Source organism: Anabrus simplex, chromosome 2, assembly GCF_040414725.1.
Source record: "Anabrus simplex isolate iqAnaSimp1 chromosome 2, ASM4041472v1, whole genome shotgun sequence".
Taxonomy (NCBI): domain Eukaryota; kingdom Metazoa; phylum Arthropoda; class Insecta; order Orthoptera; family Tettigoniidae; genus Anabrus; species Anabrus simplex.
The window spans coordinates 537,502,229-537,522,927 of NC_090266.1; the positions used below are offsets into that span (position 1 = coordinate 537,502,229).

At 40.8% G+C, this 20,699-nt stretch overlaps 1 protein-coding gene across 6 annotated transcripts in view; it reads right to left on the bottom strand.

Annotated features, from left to right (window-relative positions):
• fne (found in neurons) overlaps positions 1-20,699 on the bottom strand; it is a 570,930-nt gene that overhangs the window by 196,982 nt on the left and 353,249 nt on the right. For all 6 annotated transcript variants that reach the window (XM_067140918.2, XM_067140922.2, XM_067140920.2 and 3 more), the window contains one exon: positions 18,067-18,170. In XM_067140918.2, coding sequence (XP_066997019.1) covers positions 18,067-18,170 — 104 coding nt within the window. The remainder of the gene's footprint in view (positions 1-18,066; positions 18,171-20,699) is intronic.

A 20,699-nucleotide genomic window follows, 5' to 3' on the forward strand; every position in this document is an offset into this window, starting at 1 on the left:
CCGAATTTTGCCCCGCAGGGGTTATTTTGCGTGCCAGTAAATCTACCAACACGAGGCTGACGTATCTGAGCACCTTCAAATACAATCGGACTGAGCCAGGATCGAACCTGGCAAGTTGGGGTCAGAAGGCCAGCGCCTCAACCGTCGGAGCCACTCAGCCCGGCACGAAGTATTTAATTAAACCCAACTTTATATGTAGTGGAGGTAATACAATTTCCGGAGAATCTGCAAGTGAATGAAACTTTACATTTCTTTCGCCTGGTACTAAACTATCTCAAAGGCCACTCGTTCACTCTGTAATTGTTAACTATGCCCCGATAGTACCATTAAAACAAAAAGCAACAATATTTCGTAAATACTGAAAAAGGCATCAACACGGAAGAGCAACCTCATAGTACAAGAGAGGGCGGCCATATAAACTCTGAACATGGACAAGAGTGTACGCATTCTTCCGGCAGATAAAGGGAACGCCACTGTCATCAAGGCTACTAATGATTACACTACGAGGATGTCTGAGCTTTTAGACCCTAAAACCTACCACACTCTACCGAGAGATTCAACCAACTGGATACTTCGAAACGCCAATAGCCTTATTAAGATATCACTGCCAGATAATGTGAAGAGAGAAACCTCCAAACGTGAAGCTCTACCTGAGACTATATGGCTCACCCAAGATTCAAAAGGACAACGTACCTCTACGGCCCATCGTGAGAGTTATTTTATCACCGAACTACAGTATCGCGAAATATCTGGCCACCTTACTACAACCTTACATCGGTGACACACAGTCGCACGTCAGAGATTCAGGCCACTTCATAGAAAGTTTTAAGGACAACCAGTTGAAAGCCGAAGATCGGCTTGTCATATTCGACGTGGTCTCGCTCTTCACGAAAGTACCAGTTAAGGAGGTCTTTGGCCACATCACTCAGATTTTTCCCAATGACATCAAACAACTTGTTCAACCATTGCCTCACCACAAATTATTTGCTGTGGAATGACAGTTTCTATGAACAAACCTACGGTGTCACCATGGGCAGTCCTGCGAGTCCGAGGATCGCAAATTTCTTCATGGAAAGTTCGAGCGAATAGTATTTGAGACCGCAACACTGAAACCTGAAGTGCGGCTTCGCAACGTAAATGACACCCTTGTGATCTGGAGCCACGGAAAGAGACTAACACTGCGGTTTCTACAGCATCTGAACAGCATTAACACTGATATTCAGTTCACTATGGAGACAAAAGCGAAAGAAACTCCCTTTCCTCGATGTTCTGGTAATGAAGACGGCTGATTTAAACTTGGGACAAAAGTGTACTGCAATGTATCTGAAAAAGACTCCCAACCACTACCCACGCCAAAAATACGGAGAAAAGACGACACTAGCTGGCCGTACATGAAAAATTTGTCAACAACAGCACTTATACGTGCAGTTCAGCCATCACAATAATATAGCCCTACACGCCAACGGGTAGTCATAAATATAGCCAACGAGCAACTCCATCCGAGACGCCCAACGACCAGAGAGAAAGAAGATGAGCGGGCCAGCCTCAACGGGCACCCAGCTGAGCACCTCCGTTGTAGCGGATGTCTCCGTAAGTTGACAGGCTGGGTAATTGGCACTCGCCCTTCTATGCCGTTTGCTGTTCCCATAGTATGGACATAGCAGAAGGACCACGTCTCGGACTGTTATTTCTTTTTAACCAAAATATACCTGCTGTGGCGATAGGATAGCGCTTGTCTTTAGCAGACCTTAGCAGTTCCTAGATTTTCTTCGTTGGCCTCTACCGTATATGGATTTTACACCCATGGGACTCTAGTATCCTCCATATTCTACCAGTTATCTTCCCAATACACGGTAGAAACGCTATCAACGCAAGAAAACGAACATTTCGGAGATATTCCCGTTTGATTTATACTGCGCTCGATGTAAACTGTTTTATTTTCTTATATTTACACATTCAAAGAAAACTAACGTGTTATAATTTTTGCGTTATAATTTTAAAAGGTACAGCTATGATTTAAAATTCCTTGGATGTGAAGGACTACAGTATTTCCATTTCTTAAATAGTAAAATTCCTGTTCGTTCAGCAAAAAGCAATATACTGTATTTGCATAATTCAACAAGTTTAGTGCTTGATTTTGCACAGTGTTTTTTTCAATTTTCCTGTTCAATGAATTTGAAAATAGTATTTAAAATTTATCAGGCGCCCGATGACAATAGCTAGCCTCTAAATGGCGAGGGAATTTCATCACGAGTGGGGGCATAGGTATCTACTATCCAAGATTAAACAATGTAAATGTATCTACCAAATAGATATGCAGTATGACTTCAAGATGCCACAGCTTTTCCACCTTAACTCTGTATGATATTAGAAATGCTTCTAAAGCACATCTTAAAATGTAATGGTGAAAACTAATTCATCAAGTACCTAACAAAAATATTTGAGGTTTTAGGCCTCTTTACTGTGTCCGGTCAAAATGCGTAAACTGCAAAGAACATATTTCGTATAAGGTATACTGAAAATGACGTGGATTTGTCCTCTTTCTTCAATTTTTTCTGCCTCCATTTCGAACTCTTGTTTCGCCGTGGTGATCGAGAGTGACTGGGAGAACTTCGCCCAACCTTCACGGCTTGTGACGTAATCACAACGTCATTGTGGTTGAGTAACATACGCTCATCGCTCGCCTCTCTGCCAATCGCTTACAGTGTTGGGCACCCGCGGGACGAAATGCCCAACGTGAACACCTCTGTGCTACAACAATATACAGGGTTATTCACCTAACATGTTGCACGGAAATAACTTCTAAACCATTGAAGATATCCGCATTCTGTTTTCATATTCGTAAATTGTACCCATGGTCATGTAAAACGACGTGCTAGTTAGTCTCATGGGATAATTAATAACAGATATATTGATACTAACTCCATGTTTTAAATGGAATGGCACAACTTCATATAGATGGCCTAAAAGTTCAACTAAGTACAAGTTCAAATATGTAAGCATTTTCAAAATCGGACAGTTACTTTTTGAGATATCAATAAAAACTGCATTTGGGCTTTTGCGTGCCGCATCAGACGGCGTGCAGTCGGCCAATGGCTTATTATCACGCAAGCTGCTTCCTGGCATTGATTCCAGCCACAGAACGGATACCAGGCATGTACTGTAAACATAATGTGATGTACCGTAACATACCCTGGGTGTGCAACATTATTGTATGATTGGCGAACACAACGAGGAAGGGTGATTAAAGTTGTTTTGTTTTGTTTTGAAATCCATGTTTAATCGGTTGCGCTCAGTTTGGAGTCGTTTCCCACGGATGGGAATGGGAAGGATTTGGAAAGGACGTCGGTCGTGGCCTATCCCAAAGGTACCTATCCGGGATTTGCCTGATGTTGAACATGGGACACTATGAAAATCACTTTCAGGTTGGGCGAGGCAGGACTCGAACCTGCGCTCTCCCGAATGCACGCTACTACAGTCGTGCTTGAGCTCCGCGGAGATTAATGCGTGTAAAATAAATAAATGATAGTGTTGCTGCCATCACACCACGATCAGCTCTGAACATCCCACATAATAAGTCGAGCTGTTTGTCCCCTAATGTCTTACCTATCCCAACCCAAATAATCCAGCATTGGTAAACACTGCTCCTTCGCCTGAAATAACCCAGCACAAAACGAGGTGCACTTTGTACTACACACACACACACACACACACACGCAAGCTAAGGGCGCTACATGACCACCCTGTCAAATCCCCGGAAATGAAATAACAGCCACTCTTCTCCGCAGCCTGTCGAGTTTCTTAATCACGTGTAGCGGCTAGCATTCGTAGCTGTCGCCACGGTGGTCCGGGTTCAGTTCCCGGCTCTGATAAGCAATTTAATTCTGGTTGGATGGCTGGAACGAGGTACACTCAGACTCGTGAGGCAAAACTGAGAAGCGATGGGTTCGGTACCTATTTCAGCTATCCTGGAAGTGTTTCCTTGGTTTCCCACCGCTACTCCAGGCAAATGTCGGGATGGTTCCTTACTTACGACAACGGCCGCCTCCGTCCCAATTCCCCACCTGCATTACAAATACAGTACAGACACCACAATAACACAGGTTATCAGACACATTCTAACAGACATACATACAGTACTCTCTCTCTCTCTCTCTCTCTCTCTCTCTCTCTCTCTCTCTCTCTCTCTCTCTCTCAAGCACATAGGGCTAGACGACCACGATGTCCAAGCCCCGGAAATGAAATAACAACCACTATTCTCTGTACCCCTTCGAGTGTCTTAATCTCGTACCTGGGGGCTGAAAGTGCTCAGGGGTTCTCTTTTGATATTCAGACACCACCTATACTCGCCAGACAGACATAACTTATTTTTGAACGAAATTGTTTGTGTATTCTTTGTCTTTGGCAGCCTCCAAGTGGAGGAAGATTTTGAAAATAAAAAAATTAAAAAAATTTGCTTTTCTAGAAGGAGCTCTTCCTGTGTTTTGTGTTATGTTTATTTCTCAATTCCTACAGTAGTATGTACTGTTCACTAAAACCAGTGACAATTATAGCTTTCGTTATGGTCCTTTCAAGCCAACGTTCTTATTTTATTCCTTTTAAACACATCAACCCTCCTTGTCCTATCATGAGTTCGCCTGCCATACACACTTTGCAAACGCAACACATGTTGTAACGTTCCAGACGTTACAGTGTAATTATGTTAATTTTATATTGTGTAATTAATCCAGGAATTTAACGTCATGATATTTATTTTGGTATGTAATTGTATTATAATTCATGTTTAATCATTTGCTCACTATCATTTCATTACTTTGTAACTACGACTTGTAAACGAGGGCTGAATATCCTAATATTCACTTAGATTCTTGCGACATTCGTTTAAAATTAACTTGCAGTAGATTTCCTCTATCTTGCCACATCACCGAGGAAGAAGGAAGGACAAATTTAGACACCAAGTTCTGGGAAAAGCGAGCACGTGTTCAAGCGTGGTAACGTAAGCTACCGTATTTCGACCAGAATTATTCGAACTGATCACCGCCTATATTTTCAAAGGAGCGTCATGTTGCCATGGATACTGAGTGAAAGGACTAATAGAAGAACAGTTGATATCTTGGTTAAGACCCGTCAACTCTAATATCTGGAGTGGGGAGAGACGTGTCATCTGATTGGACCACGTGTAGCGACCTGTAATTAGAGCCAGAGAAGGTTATAAAAGGGCGTGTTGGAGCTCTTGGCTTCATTCGCTACTTGATATTCTAAATCTTCTACGTGATTCTGATCGATATTATTCTATATTATTCTACTTGATCTTCTACTTGATTCTTCGTCTCGATACTTAGGAAATTCTGAATGAGGGGTGTATAGCCACTCTCATCAGAAAGTACGTACAGCTCGGCTACAAGACCGGTTTGAACCAGTCTAAGTCAATAGGTAGTATTAATCTAGATAGAAATGAAACTTCAGAGCACATTTTCAGTAAAGTTGGAAGGATTCTTAATTGAGTATCCTCTCCATATAACCCAAGGTGGTTCTTCTAACTATGACTTAGGGCTTATCTCCAATATATGGGATAGAGCATAATAGGGAGTGTTAGTTTGGAAGCCATTTTCCAATTAGTGGAAGGTGCAATTTACAAGGCAGGAATGGTACTTAGCTGCAGATGAAGAGATCTCAAAGACGACCGATGATGTTCCCGCTACAAGGATGGAAGCTTTCCAAGGACCAGCAGAACAAGACTACATGGTGAGCAAGCGAGTTAAAGATATTGCAAGTTTTCGCGAAGTAGAGTCATTCAATTTTTTGTTAAATTCATTTTCTATTGTAAATTCAGTTCTCGTTAAACCGTCGTCATTTATATTAAATATAATAAATAGTATTTTTCTAGTTCACTTTAATCAATCTGCCTTAATTAGCCTTTTGATTTCTAATTCTCCTGCTTAATGATTAGTGCACTATCACCCCACCCCTGTGATAAGAGTCCGTCCAAGCTTGATTATAAATTTTTATCTTTAAGTCCTCAACTTAAAGATTGGCGCCCTTAGCTTGAATGGTTGCATTTCTCATTCGATGATTGTTCTCCGAGAGGGGAAGTCACAATGTGTACGAGGTGTTTACATGCCTGGTATCCATTCTGTGGCAGAACTCACTCCCAGGAAACTGCTTCCGCGTCAATATATCCTTGCCCGACTTCACGCCGTCTGATGCGGCAAGCAAAATCGCGTATGCTGTTCTTATTTACATCTCAAAGAGTAATTGTCCGATTTTTAAAAATAATTGCATATTTGAACTTGTACTCAGTTGAACTTCTATGCCAGCTACATGAATTTGTGCCGTTCCATTTAAAAATATGGAGTTAGTATCAATATCTCTGTTATTAATCACCTCATGAGACTAAGTAGCACGTTATTTTACAAGACTTTGGGTACCATTCACGAATATGAAAACAGAATGTCGATATCTTTAATGGTTGAGAAGTTATTTCCGTGTAACATGTTAGGTGAATAACCCTGTATATATATTTGCTATTTGCTCTACTTCGCACCTACACAGAAAGGTCTTATGGCGACGATGGGACAGGAAAGGGCTAGGACTGGAAAGGAAGCGGCCGTAGCCTTAATGTACAGCCCCAGCATTTGCCTGGTGTGAAAATGGGAAACCACGGAAAACCATCTTCAGGGCTGCCGACAGTGGGGTTCGAACCCACCATCTCCCGAATACTGGATACTGGCCGCACTTAAGCGACTGCAGCTATCGAGCTCGATACAACAATATTTAGTGAAAAATGTTTGTCCTTGTCCACTTAAGAGTCAAAGTACAATTCATATGCTTGCTTGATCATCGGAATAATATTTTCTCTGAGACATTACAATGAATTCACCACACAAATAGCAAAATAGATTAGGAGAATTTACGCACTGACGCGACATCGTTGTTTTAAGTTGGAACTTTGTATGAATTTACAAAGTGTAAGTCTGTTTAAAGTACTCAAGTGTTAAAAGCACTGCTACACACCACAAAATTAACATCCGAACTCATAATAAATGCAATCACAGAATTTTGCGTACAAACATTCTGCACAATACCTATTCAGTCACTATACTGTCTGTCCGCCTCCGTAGCGTAGCAGTGTTATGAGCTGCCGTCCTCGGGGCCCCGGGTTCAATTCCTAGTACTGCCAGAGAATTTGAGAATGGAAGGAGGACTGTTATAAGGTTGAAATGGTACACGCAACTCGCCTCTACCGCGAGTGTACTTGAAAACGCTGAACCACCTCGGGACGAGGACACGAGTTTACTTAATATATTATCAGAGTTTTCTTACCAATATTAATACGCAGTGGAGGAATAATCAGGACAGGTCATAAAACCGGTAAGAAACCTGTAACTTCCAATAACGTCTGTCTGCAATCTTACGTTTAGCCACGCAGCAGCCCCCCAGCCCTTGCGAAGCATCAACAGAAAGTGGGATTCATTACTGAAAAATAATTTTTAAAAACTTTACGTGATGCGGAGAAAAGGAATGCATTTACGAATTCAGCGCACTAAGTTTTGGCACGTTTGTTGTATATTATTATTTATATAATTCAATTTACAATAAAAATTATTTCATATTCACTATATAAAGTTGTTCCTTAATGTTTATGTAACAGAAAATTCATCATTTGTTTCGGATTTTTAAATGCAATATTTCAGTTATGTTATTATATATAACCCAAGAAGCCAAGCCAGGTGTTGCGAAAGAAAGTTGTGGGGGAGATCTTTCTTCTTTATGTAAGTTATTAGCATCGTTTTCTGTAACATATTACTCCGCCATTATTTGAATCGAACTACAACGCATTCTCATGAGTATCTAACGTGTATCTCACTAGGGACCTTTTTCCCCACAAAAGCTATAATTTCGTTAAGACTTGCCAGCCAATAAACATTCTTGTCGATTACGAAATGGATGGGCACGAACCACATTCAACTGAGTTCTACAAGGTTTCAATTAATTTGTAAGTTGTATCCAACGTGTAGCCAAATAAATAAAATCTGTTAAGAGGATAAAAACTATTGAGGGAAGCCAACAACCCTGAACTGGGCAAGATGCCAGTTGTCAGCCACGGCTCGGCGACCGCGGTAGTTATAGGGCCAGAGCACAGGGCTGCATTCATGGCACACCACGCATCATTTCTGTTCAATGAATGGGGAAGGGCTACTAGTTAGCTGACAAGTAGTCATTACTGCAACAAAGGACTGAACTGGGAAAATTTGGCATTGCCACTCTATTATAGCCTAGGTTAAAATAGTCTTCTAGCAACTTTTATCCCTTTGCTTAAGAATTATCACAGTTATTATATTACAAAAATGATGTCCAATCGTGATATTTAACATTTATTTCGACAACTAATATTAAAATGAGCCTGATATTTCGGGAGACAATTTTTCACCAACCGAATTTCATCCAGAGATCTGTAAAGAAAGTGGCATGGTATGGTTCTGGTCCACGGACATTTTTCATTTCGGTCCTGACTGTAATTTGCCCCGGCATTTATTCCACAATCCATGCAATAGCTAGGAATACTTTACATCATGCACCGTCTCACTCTCCCATCACTGCCTTTTAATATTACAGCAGATATGCAAAATTTCTGACATCAGAGTAGAGAAACTGGCACGTGCACTACAATAGCACAGGTTCGGGAAAGCATGTGTGGCGTTGGCCGGCACTTTCGCCGACAGTCTATCAGAGGGAAGAACAGATGGATACGTTGGCGCTATTCCAGAGTGTTCAAAAAAGCGAAGAAAACTTGGCAAAATATAGTATACAGTATAATATTTTCCCGGGAATAAATATGAAATGAATGATTAAAATGTAGGTTGGTCTACGATGGATGCGAACTAAACCCTGGAGCTACCAGAGAAACTGTCTGTTCAAAAACCTTGCTGTCAGCATTTCAGTTCTTTGGGACGCCTGGTCCTGGTGTCAGGTGGTCTAACTCAAACGGAAGAATGGGTCAGGATGGGGTGGGGAGGAGTGAGTCCATGACAATGGGCTTCCTTCCTATAGCACTTCTACCCTGGCTCTATGTAAATGGAAACCGGCCACCTGCGCAGGTCGTGGGCGCCAGCACCTCGCATGCTCATGCCTCAGTGGAGCGATGTTGTATACAAGCTTCTTTTGCGGTGAGGTGGTGAACCACAGGAACACAAGAATCTTTCATTAAAGACCTAAGACTCGCCTTAATGTTCATAATACGAGATCTTAAGAGAAGAAAATCGACATACAGCTTGGCATTTTCCAAAGGACAGGTCGTACGTATTAACTAAAAGAGTAAAAGTAACCCTTTTATTATTATTATTATTATTATTATTATTATTGTCAGTCAGCGCTTGAAATAACGTGGAATGAGGGATTTATGAGATTGGGGGGGGGGGCGGAGTCATTACCCAACCTCCTGAGAAAAGGGGAATGTGTGAGGGTTTCATAAAAGTGTATTGTGCTCTAACTTTGTGCGGAGATTTCTTGTAATAGGTCGCGTCAGAGGCGCTGACTTAAACAATTATTGGGCGGGAGGTAGGATGAAAATGAAATGGCGTATTGGCTTTTAGTGCCGGGAGTGTCCGAGGACAAGTTCGGCTCGCCAGATGCAGGTATTTTTATTTGACTCCCGTAGGCGACCTGCGCGTCGTGATCAGGGTGAAATGATGAAGACGACACATACACCCAGCCCCGTGCCAGCCAAATTAACCAATTTTGGTTAAAATTCCCGACTCTGTCGGGAATCGAACCCGGGACCCCTGTGACCAAAGGCCAGCACGCTAACCATTTAGCCATGGAGCCGGACGGTAGGATGATAATAGTCCTATAGGAATGTTACCTACTAATTAGACAGGACTTCATTGAAACCATTTAAGTAAGGATTAGGAAAACAACCGATAGGGAATCTGCCATCACCTGGGCGACAGCCCTAAATACGAATCAGTGGGGATTGACGGACTGACAAACGAATGGATAAATAAATATGAAGAAGCTTAGGTAAACTTTTTGGGGCAAACAATTCTCACTGTCAGTTCATTCCTACATATGAAGCCATCACATATGACATCAAGATCAAGTTTAAATCTTCGTGGCCGTTAAGAAGAGCAATGGCGTTTAAACGATCCTGCCTCATCATGGACCAAATATAAGTTTTCACCCTCCCAAAAAAAAAAAAAAAAAAAAAAAAAAAAAAAAAGATCGTTAAGTGGTATAGGAGTGAAATTTATAAGATTCCCGTAACGTGGCACTAGTTCTGGCAATATTCAAGTTTATGCTTTCTTTTTTCTGGTATGTCGCTATTTCAAAAAAGGAACTAACATTTGCAAAATCACAAATTGGGATAATTTCACGAAACATGCCTCGATGGAGGAGCAAGCTTTTCCTGTCCGTCTGATTCAAGAATGATAAAATATATGCAGAATGTTTGTTATCATGAAGAAGAAATTGTTCAAACTGGCTTACAAACATAAATGATTGTGCGTTGAAGCATGATTTCAAGAAGCTGAGGGATAAATCAATTGTTTCACAGTAAATTCTATATTTATCGCACACTTCAGAAAACTTGTTTTTATCGCAATATAATGTTTAAGTCTGAAAAGTATATATCTTCCTTACAAAACAAGATACCATAAAAAAACTATAGGATGGGAATGCCAGACAGGCTACATCCGCATAGAAATCAGAATCATCATCTTCCACCGCTTTTCCCCACACCTGTGGGGTGGCGGGTGGGAACTGTGTGTCACACACACACACACACACACACACACACACACGTGTGTGTATATATTTTATATATATATATATTATATTATATTATATTTTATTTGACCATGTTTTACGGCCGGATGCCCTTTCTGACGCCAACCCTACTTGGAGGGATGTAATTACTATTGCGTGTTTGTGTGTGTAGTATGTTGTCTGAATACGAAGAGGATAGTGTTGGGACAAACACAAACCCTCAGTCCCCGGGCCAGAAGAATTAATCAGAGGCGATTGAAATCACCACCCCGGCCTGGAATCGAACCCGGGACCCCCTGAACTGAAGGCCTCAACTCTGACCATTCAGCCAATGAGTTGGACCGCATAGAATTGAGAATATTTAAGCTTAATAATTTAGAACGACTGATGCTTGGAAAGATATACATTTAGAAGGTATACTGTATTTGCGAAAATAAACTGCAATAGTATACAGATATTTTTCAATTTACCGAGAAACATATTCCAGAATGGATTAAAACCTGTTCATAATTCTCTAATACAACACTAAATCGCGAAGAGAAAATTGGCGCATCATTAAAACGCAATGGTAAAACATATTTCAAAAGATCCTTCCGTGGCAGTATAAATGTTACACTTCTGTACAGTTGGCCTACATGGTGGCAATGATAAAGGATTAGCATAGTAGTTTCCAACCAGGTTGGTGGCTCTGTCACAGGAACAGAGTGAACACACAAAGGAACTGTTTGGGTTGAACCGAACCGATTGCAATGAACCTTGGCAGGATGATCAATTAAGACATCAGGATATCGCTGCACGCCTGCGCAAGTGTTCAACAGCATGACACAGATAAACTATTTTGAAGAGTAACCTGTCGGTTTCCTTGTTTGTGTTAATAAAAGATTATATTAATAGCATGCATGTTTATATACAGATAACTAGGATTCCAAGCTGCATAATATTTTGCTAACATCATAAACGACACAGAAATATTAAAGCTGAACTATTTTGAAATATTCACACACTCTACGTGTTAGTGAAATATTTTTAGAGCGTGAACTTATGTTCGCGTTGTGGCAATGCCATTTGCGGTACAGGATTAGAGTGCTTTGTGTCATTTCTGTAAGTATCGGTAATTTCTATAGTGCATAAGCAAGTTCATCTGACGTCATTAGCTAACTGATCCGAACCACCCATCTAATTTTCAGAGGCCCTACCGTTGATTTTGCAGCAAAATTATTATTACTGTTAAATTAGAATATGTTAATTGGATATTTATCCAGGTCTCGTCGAAATCTGTCGGGTCCAACCCAGACAGTTCCCTTGTCCGTCTCGTAGGACCGAAAAGATAAGTGAATTGAATTTACACTCTCTGTCATTCTAGTACTCTACTTTAGTTTCAGACGAATACCAGGGTAGTACCAAGCATATAGGCCACGGCTATTTCATTCAAAAACAGAGCCCAAATTAATTACAAAACATGCACGGAAACCACAACAGTGTTCAGAATTCATGTAGGCCTACAGGGTTATTCAGCAAGTTGTCAACCTCATAACTCGTGATCCGTTTGAGATATCGACATTTTGTTTTCACTTTCAGTAATGTTACCAAAGGGTTCATAATTGGACTTGCAGTACTTTTTCGTGGTGTCAATATCTTCTGACAAGGGAAGTAACAGATAAGACAGGCCTAAACCTATCCTGAATTCTTTTGGCGCAAATCGGCCTCCAGATGTAACTGCAAGTCTCCGAAATCATGTGGCGATCTCTCATATAGATCAATGGGAAATAGCGCGAGTATAATACATTTACATGTTAGTTGGAGTGGATAGCCCTATCTGCCCAGGTACGCGAGGCCAGTGATAAGCACAGCGTTACGTCGCACCGACACAGAGAGGTCTTATGGAGACGATGGGATAGGGAAGGGCTAGGAGGGAGAAGGAAACGACCGTGGCCGAAATTAAGGAACAGCCCTAGCGTTCGCCTGGTGTGAAAATGGGGTAACCACGTGAAACCAACTTCAGGGCTGCCGATAGTGGGGTTCGAGTCCACTATCTCCCGAACGCAAGTTGACAGCTATGTGACCCAAACCGCACAGCTACTTCTTATGATGATGATGATGATGATGATGATGATACCTTGAATTTCTTTTCTCACGAAAAGCCTACTGTAGACTAGCTCTACAAATTTCGATCACTAGTTTTCATATAATGTTGACAAACACACAGATGTCGGCTTTATACCATTTTGTGGGGACGGTAGAATACAATCACTGTATTCCCTGTCTGTCGTAAGAGGAGACTAAAAGGGGAGTGTGGGTTAGCGACCACGGGGTCCTTAGCTGCATCCTGGCATTGCTTCCACTTGTGCCAGTCTCCTCAGTTTTTCCTACGCCATCCGACCTCTCTTGGTCAACTCTTATTCTTTGCCAACCCCGACGGTATTACAGCAGTCGTAGCCTAGGGAGTCTTTCATTGTAATGAACTTCGTGACCTTTCTCCTTTTTTGGCAGACACCTTCATGTTTCGAAATGTCCGATCTCTTTGATTTTTTTCCTCTGATTAGTGTTAATAGCGGATGGTTGCCCAGTTGTACCTCCTCTTAAAACCTCCTCCACCACCACCACTTAACTACTTAGCTCCATGGGTTATCCATAAACTAGTTATGAGTAGCTAAGAACATCACTGTTGTATATGTGAAGGGAATTTTTGCTTCAAAACCGAAAGAATTTACCACATGAATGGATAACAGTTAGCAAACATAATTTAACGCATTCAGCTCGAGAGGCATTCAGTGCTTGTCAACATGCTGAAGTAACCTTTTAGAAACGCAGTACTGGTACCTACTTTCCTAATACAGGAAATGCGGAAGGTATTTCACTAGAACTGTCGTTAAGTACTTTTAGTTCAATATTTCATGTTATCATAATGTAATAGAGGTAGGCCTACCGTACAAATTTCCATGTTTCTGTCAATGATGTTACGCATTTTGACACATGATAATAAGAACAGTAAGACCAAACCGTATAGGAGTAAAGAGTTTACATGAGCACTACTGCCGATTCTTGTTTCTCCAAAAATTTGAAATTTAGGTTCTGTTACCTATTCAAATAACAATGTATTCATGTTATTTACGAATTATAGCCTACAGTTATATATACATGAACAAAAGATTCCCAGTTAAAGTCTACATGAAAAATAGTTGTTTTTATTTCAATGTTTGATACCTAAATCCTCTAAATTCTAATACACTTTCCTTTGGTTACGCTCACTCAAAGATTCAACATGGCGGCTCCTTAAGTAACATTCAACGAGCTAGAATAACATAGAGAGGCGAAAGCGCAGCCTGGGTGAAGCTAATAGAACGAAAGTCCGCCATGTTTCCTGTTGTCACACAAGCAAGGGGGCATGGCCTTTAAATGACGAACAGTGTAGAAAATACGCATTTTGGAAATCACTGGGGGAGAATTAAAGTCCGTTGCCGAAAGCTTGAAGCATGAACGCGAATACCGCCACTTCATCATATTGCGGCACGAGGCCAACACCACGATCAGTTGATTGTAGGGTAGTTCGAAATCATCGCACAGTGCCATACGAATAGGCCTCGAAATCGGAACAAGAGCGTTACCCTGCTTGGCGGTTGTGGTTAAGTGTAAATTAGAATAAAAGCGATGGACATAAATATTTATGACAGGAAGCCTTAAAATCATAGGGACCTACAATAGGTTACAACCTCATTCTGTTCATATTTTAAAAATTATTGCATCCTCATGAGTACTGTGTTCCTTTCTTAATCTGTTTACCCTCCCGGGTTGGTTTTTCCCACGGACTCAGCGACGATTGAATTCCCTGAAGAGGGAAGGAAACGGCCTTGGCGTTAAGTTAGGTACCATCCCGGCATTTGCCTGGATGTGAAGTAGGAAACCACGGAAAATCACTTCGAGGATGGCTGAGGTGGGAGTCGAACCCACTTCTACTCAGTTGACCTCCCCAGGCTGATAGAATCCCGTTCTAGCCCTCGTGCCCCTTTTCAAATTTCGTGGTGGAGCCGGAAATCGAACCCGGGCTTCCAGGGGTGGCAGCTGCTCACGCTAACCAGTACACCACAGAGGCGGCCCATGAATACTTTACCACAATAATCGTTTAATGTAACTATTTATTATAATATAGAGGTGATATCATGTTTCTCCCATTACCATATCATACTGGGATTACTAGCTGAAAGGTAGGCTTGAAAGTTGTCCATTATGAAGTGTGACATAGTTTTAAATACCAAGGCAACAGACATCTACAATAAAGGCTGTATACATTTCAAAAATAGCAGTAAAATACTGTATTTACCATACTTAGTGTACGTTTGAACGAAATAAGTGTTTTTTTGTGGTTACGTTTTCTTGGTTGTGGGCGCTGCATTTCCTTCATTTGTAAATGTGAATGAAAATTAAATAGGGCTGGAAATGTACAGAGCATAAGCAACTGAATTGAGTGGGATACCATATATCTCTTTTCGCCTCACAGCGCATTGTTCCGTTAATTCCTTGTTCTTTAAACGAAATCTGAAACAAAATTCGATACCGTGGCTATCCGCACTTTCGCTAAGTAAACAATAAAATGGATTTAATTACAAGCAGAAATTACAAAAAGGAATCTCGGCTATAATTCAGTAATACTTACTTAAAGTACGATATATCCTTGGTTTTATTACTCCGATTAGAACAACCATACGCTGAGCTTACGGCTGGCATTCTTGAAAACGAGAATCTATGTTTCCACTTCTTAAAACTTAGGGAATTAAATTGGCATGCACGATCTCCCTGTCACCTCAACATATGCTCTCGCGCCAATTCGCTTTGTTTTGACAACCGTTAACATGGCTGCCCCTTATCAACTTGCTTCAAGCAGGGAGCGCTGATGACAGGCTTACAGCCCCTCTATGTTATTCTAGCTCGTTGGTAACATTTGAGTCTTGACCTCCCTAGACTGACCTTTAGTCCGCGGCAGTGGTTAATGCACAGAGCTGTTACCCCGGAGTGGTTATTTGACTAACCGCATTGCGCTGTCGAGAGTCGCACGTGTAACATAATATTGCTTAATGAACCAAAGAGGCGACACAATATAGGCTAACTGAGCTCCTGTAAACGCACTGACCGACTGAGGAGCAACTTGACCTATACATCGGATTTTTTAAAAATCCGTCAGCTGTGTGAACCCCCAAAGATTTTAAGCACGCGACGTCACTGCTGCGGAAATGTGTGTATCAAAAGCAAATTGGTAAGCGGCATATTTTATGTATATGTACCGAGCGGAGAGACCACGCATGTTAACGCGCTACGGGTATGAAGCCACGCTCTGCATTCGGGAGACGAGTAGGTTCGAACGCCACCACCGTCCGGTGACATGAGAATGGTTTTCTGTGATTTCCCATTTTCACTTCCAGGCAAATGCCGGAATAGTTCCTATTCATAGGCCACAACCGATACCTTCCATCTCCTTACCCAATTTCATTCACTATCATTTATTAAATTTTCATAAAGTCCTTAAGTAAGATTGGCGACAGGAAGGACATTCGCTCGTGAAACAAGGCATATAATTTCACCTCATCTCACCTCATCCCCGACCCCGTATCAGGAATCGGGACTACGGGGTAGACATACTTATTTCATATACATGTAATGCAACTCATGGTATTAGGATTTCAAAGCATAATTTAGAAAGAAAAAGAACAAATCACTTAAATCATCTTTGCACTTAGTTTCCAGATTGCTTCGCATAGTAGAAAATGAAGTTTCGAGCTTCCACCATTACCAAAGTATCGAGTTGGACTTAAGCAGTAACATTAAAAACGGCTACCATTATTGCAGCATCTTAAAAATAAATGCTTCTATAAGCTACCTATATGAATTCTTAAACTTTTTATTGTAGCCTAAATTTGCTGAGAAAGGGATAAGATTTTCAATAAATAAATAAATAAATAAATAAATAAATAAATAAATAAATAAAATGATTCATGCTCCTGATTCTTTAGGTTTATTAATTTGACATGGGTGGCCCACAACTCTGATTGCGTTTAATCAATTTTAATGTCCGCCTCCGTAGCGTAACGGTTAGTGTTATTAGCTGCCGTCCTCGGGGGCCCGGGTTCAATTCCCGGTACTGCCAGAAATTTAAGAATGGCAGGAGGGCTGGTATGTGGTTGAAATGGTACATGCAGCTCACCTCCAATGGGGGTGTGCCTGAAAACAGCTGCACCACCTCGGGATGAGGACACGAGTTTGCATTTGCATCAATTTTAATATTCCAAAAGTTAATTTAAGCATTTAGCCTGTTTCATAAATCCAACATACGTATGTTTTAGAAACCAGATTCAAATTCGAAGTTTCACAACTAGAAGAGCAGACATGGAAAAGTGATTAAAAGTTCAAACATATTCAACTTGCATTAAATTATCTTCACAGCAATAAACTATAGACTTCTCCGATATATCAATGACACTTCTTCGGCACGCCAAAATCCATTTCTTCCTACTCGTAGTTTTAGGGGGTCTTTGGGACACTGATAAATAATTTGTTCGGGGTAGTATGTAATGCATTAATGCACATTAGAACTATACACCATTTTTAAGCTATCTGCCTCATTGTCTGTGCAGGATTAATGTTAAGTCCAAGAAATAACACTCAGGTTATTACAAAACATACAAACTGAACTTCACTTAACCGAACATTAAAATAAGAGAAATATGTGAACTGTGTTCACGTTCTCAATGTGTTATTTCGTTTGCTAATGCAGTCAACCAAGACGATGACGTCAGACCAGCGAGATCGCGTACTGGCGTCGCGTGACATTTCTTTATTTTAATTTAGGTGTTTGAGTTATTTGTACATTCTGAAGACATTTATGAATTTTACGGGACATTTTGAATCGGTAACACATTTGAAATGAAATTCTCGCATCATGCATGTTCCGTATTCCCTATCTGCTTCAGTTCTTGTTTGGAGCCACTTTTAATACGCCCTTTTACATTCATCATTCCACCAAGATTTTCGCTTTTCCCATCTTTACATACAATTATTCCTAGACACTCCCTTGCTGTTTCTACTACAACATACCTGTATGACACCCATTCTCCTTCCATATCCTGAAGCTGCCGACTATTCTTTGGAACTTTTCACTAATCATATCCCTGTACTTTTGTGCTGGAGATTTTCTACCCTTATTCGTCTGCAGACTTTCTCTATCCTAGGCCTAGTGACACACTGTTCACTGTAGATCAGGTAACGGTCTGTATCATCGGCTGTTCTACATGTAATTCATAACGGCGTCCTTACCTTTATCGTCTTGTTTTGTAATCGCAGGCCGTTCAGCGTGTTGATCGCCTTCTCCGCATCTTCTGGCCGATGGTAGTTTACGAAACCATAGCCCAAACTTTGGCCTGAAACAAAACAATTAAAAAATTTAAAGAGAAAACGAGCATAAAAATAATTTAGCTGAAATTCAATGGGTTACTTAAAATACAAAGTTATTTCATAGGTTCGACTCTATGCCATGCTGGCCTTTGGTCCAGGGAGTCCCTGGTTCGATTCCCGGGCCGGGTCGGGTATTCTAACCTTCATTGGTTAATTCCAATGGCTCAGAGGCTGTATTAGAATTCATGGTCGGGATGGCCCCGTTCTCGCAGACGCGCAGATCGCCTCTTCGGAGGCCATACGCCATGATCTTTTTATCTAATTAGGCGTCAGTAGCTAACATTTCACCTCTATTTCCAATATATTTTTCTTACCACGACTAAGTTACGAGCCACGTTCAAAAATACTCCATAGTTCTTGTGCCTATACCTTTGTATTTAATACTGGTATACAATAATAAAGGTTAGTAAGCACATTTTTTATTGTACTATTTGCCTTGCATACTATAATTTGTTTTGTCGTAACTGGTATTTCCACAAAGCAAGCACCAAATTGAGGTTAAAATAAACGCCACTAAATCACACCACTAACCATAACCTGAAGCAGTCTGCAGCTGCTCACTTACGGTTTTCGCCATCTTGCTTTTGGTATTATGGTCAGATACTGCAGTTGGTCTTGGTCAAATATTATGCAGTTAATTAATGTTAACATTACAACTATAATATCATCCGGGAAAATAGTCAAAAGAACATTCAACTTGGTTAGTGATACAGGATGTTTATCTTAAGTTACATCCAAACTCGCTGTGCGCAAGGTATGCTATTTTCCACTTTTGCCGCACCTGGAAGATCTCAGATATTGCAACCTAGAGACTTGGAAACCCCGAACCACTCCATACGAAGACAAATTCTAAGCAGGGCTGGGAACTGCATCCATGTTCTTTTGGTTAGGAGTCTATAACTAACTATTAGACCGAGTGTGAGACAAATGGTATATAATTGTTTTAATACTTGATGACTGCGACATTATTTTGCAAGTACATGCTGAAATTCGTATTCCTTCAACTTGTTTTAATAACGATGTACGCGGAAGTTGTAATATCACCACCGCTTTAACATTTAAGAAAATAACTAGACTTCTTGGTCATTTTTAGAAACTATAAGCTACATAACAGAACGACTATTTGGCATATTTCTTAACAAGAGGAGAGTTCCTGTATATTTCTATTTACATCCTTCCATGTTCTAGAACATAAAACTGTAATATGAGCCATATAGGAAATTAAGCTGTGTTGCTTAATCCCACGTCACAGACTAGCGGCATGTATCGCCAGCATCAGTTTCCTCCATGTTTTCTTTTTATCCGTCCTCACGATCTTAGCAGACGCCGGAATGTCTGAATGTTGTCCAAAATAAAATATTTAATGTATCGGAAGCCAACAATACACAGTTATTAAATTGAATCGCCCTAAAATCCCATTTATGTATGTTGGGATGTTGAGAACGGAAGGCCAATGACTAGGGATGTGCGCGTCTGAAGCCTGGAATGGAGACCGACTTCAAACACCGGGGTAGCCTCGTAACTCCAGACTAACCTGACGCACAATGCGGAGCCGCGCGCAAGGCGAAGCGCGGAAACATAATGTGAATTAATACGATGCATATTTATGCTCATTTTCCCTGTTGGATTTTAAGTGTTGTAGAATGAACTGTCGTTAGCGAAGATGACTAGCGTAATGTTTATATACAACGAGTCAAGTCAATAAGTGTCTGCGTAAAGAGACCACGGACATTTAACTTCACGTCTTTATTTGTCGAGATCAGAAAAATGGTAGACAGAGGTAAATCATCATGAATTTAACATGGCTAAAACCATGTCATATAAATGCAATTCTAACATAGATAAAACATTAAAAATAAACACAGCGAAATAAGCCTTAACCAAATCCGCCAGTGTTTACTCCCAAACATGCTGGTGGCTATACTGCACCCATAGGACGAATGGCCAGATGTATGCATTGATTAAAATTATTAATTTCTATATGTGAACATTGCAAATGGCAAGTCAGTGCAGACATTTCACAAGTGGCGAAAAAGAGACGCCACGGAGAGAAGATAAATCCCCTCAACTTGTTTAAAAGCACGTCTGAAGAAGGCTTTCGCTAATAGCACTCTCCAATAAAGTTTTATGGTCCCGACAATGTGAAACTCTCCGCTGAACTTTTCCCAGGAGAAAGAGGACATTGGAATTTGCCACACCTTAATGAGGGACTGAGACAGCTCATGGGACAGAGTAATACCTGATACCTCTCTGAAAATTGTTGAATCCTTGTTTAGGTACGTCACTACAGCTGCAGGCAGTTTTCGGCCAATCAAAAAATTACAAAATTAACCGCCCTGTTTTAGTAGAAATAGTATTTTAGCTTTTCGTGATTTGGAGAAGAGAGTTAATGGAAATGTACTCTGCTCCAGTCTTCGATTAAAATTTAAGGAATTGTTTGTGCGGTTATGTGATAAATTATTTTATAAGTAACAAGTTATCCGCATTTACGTCGA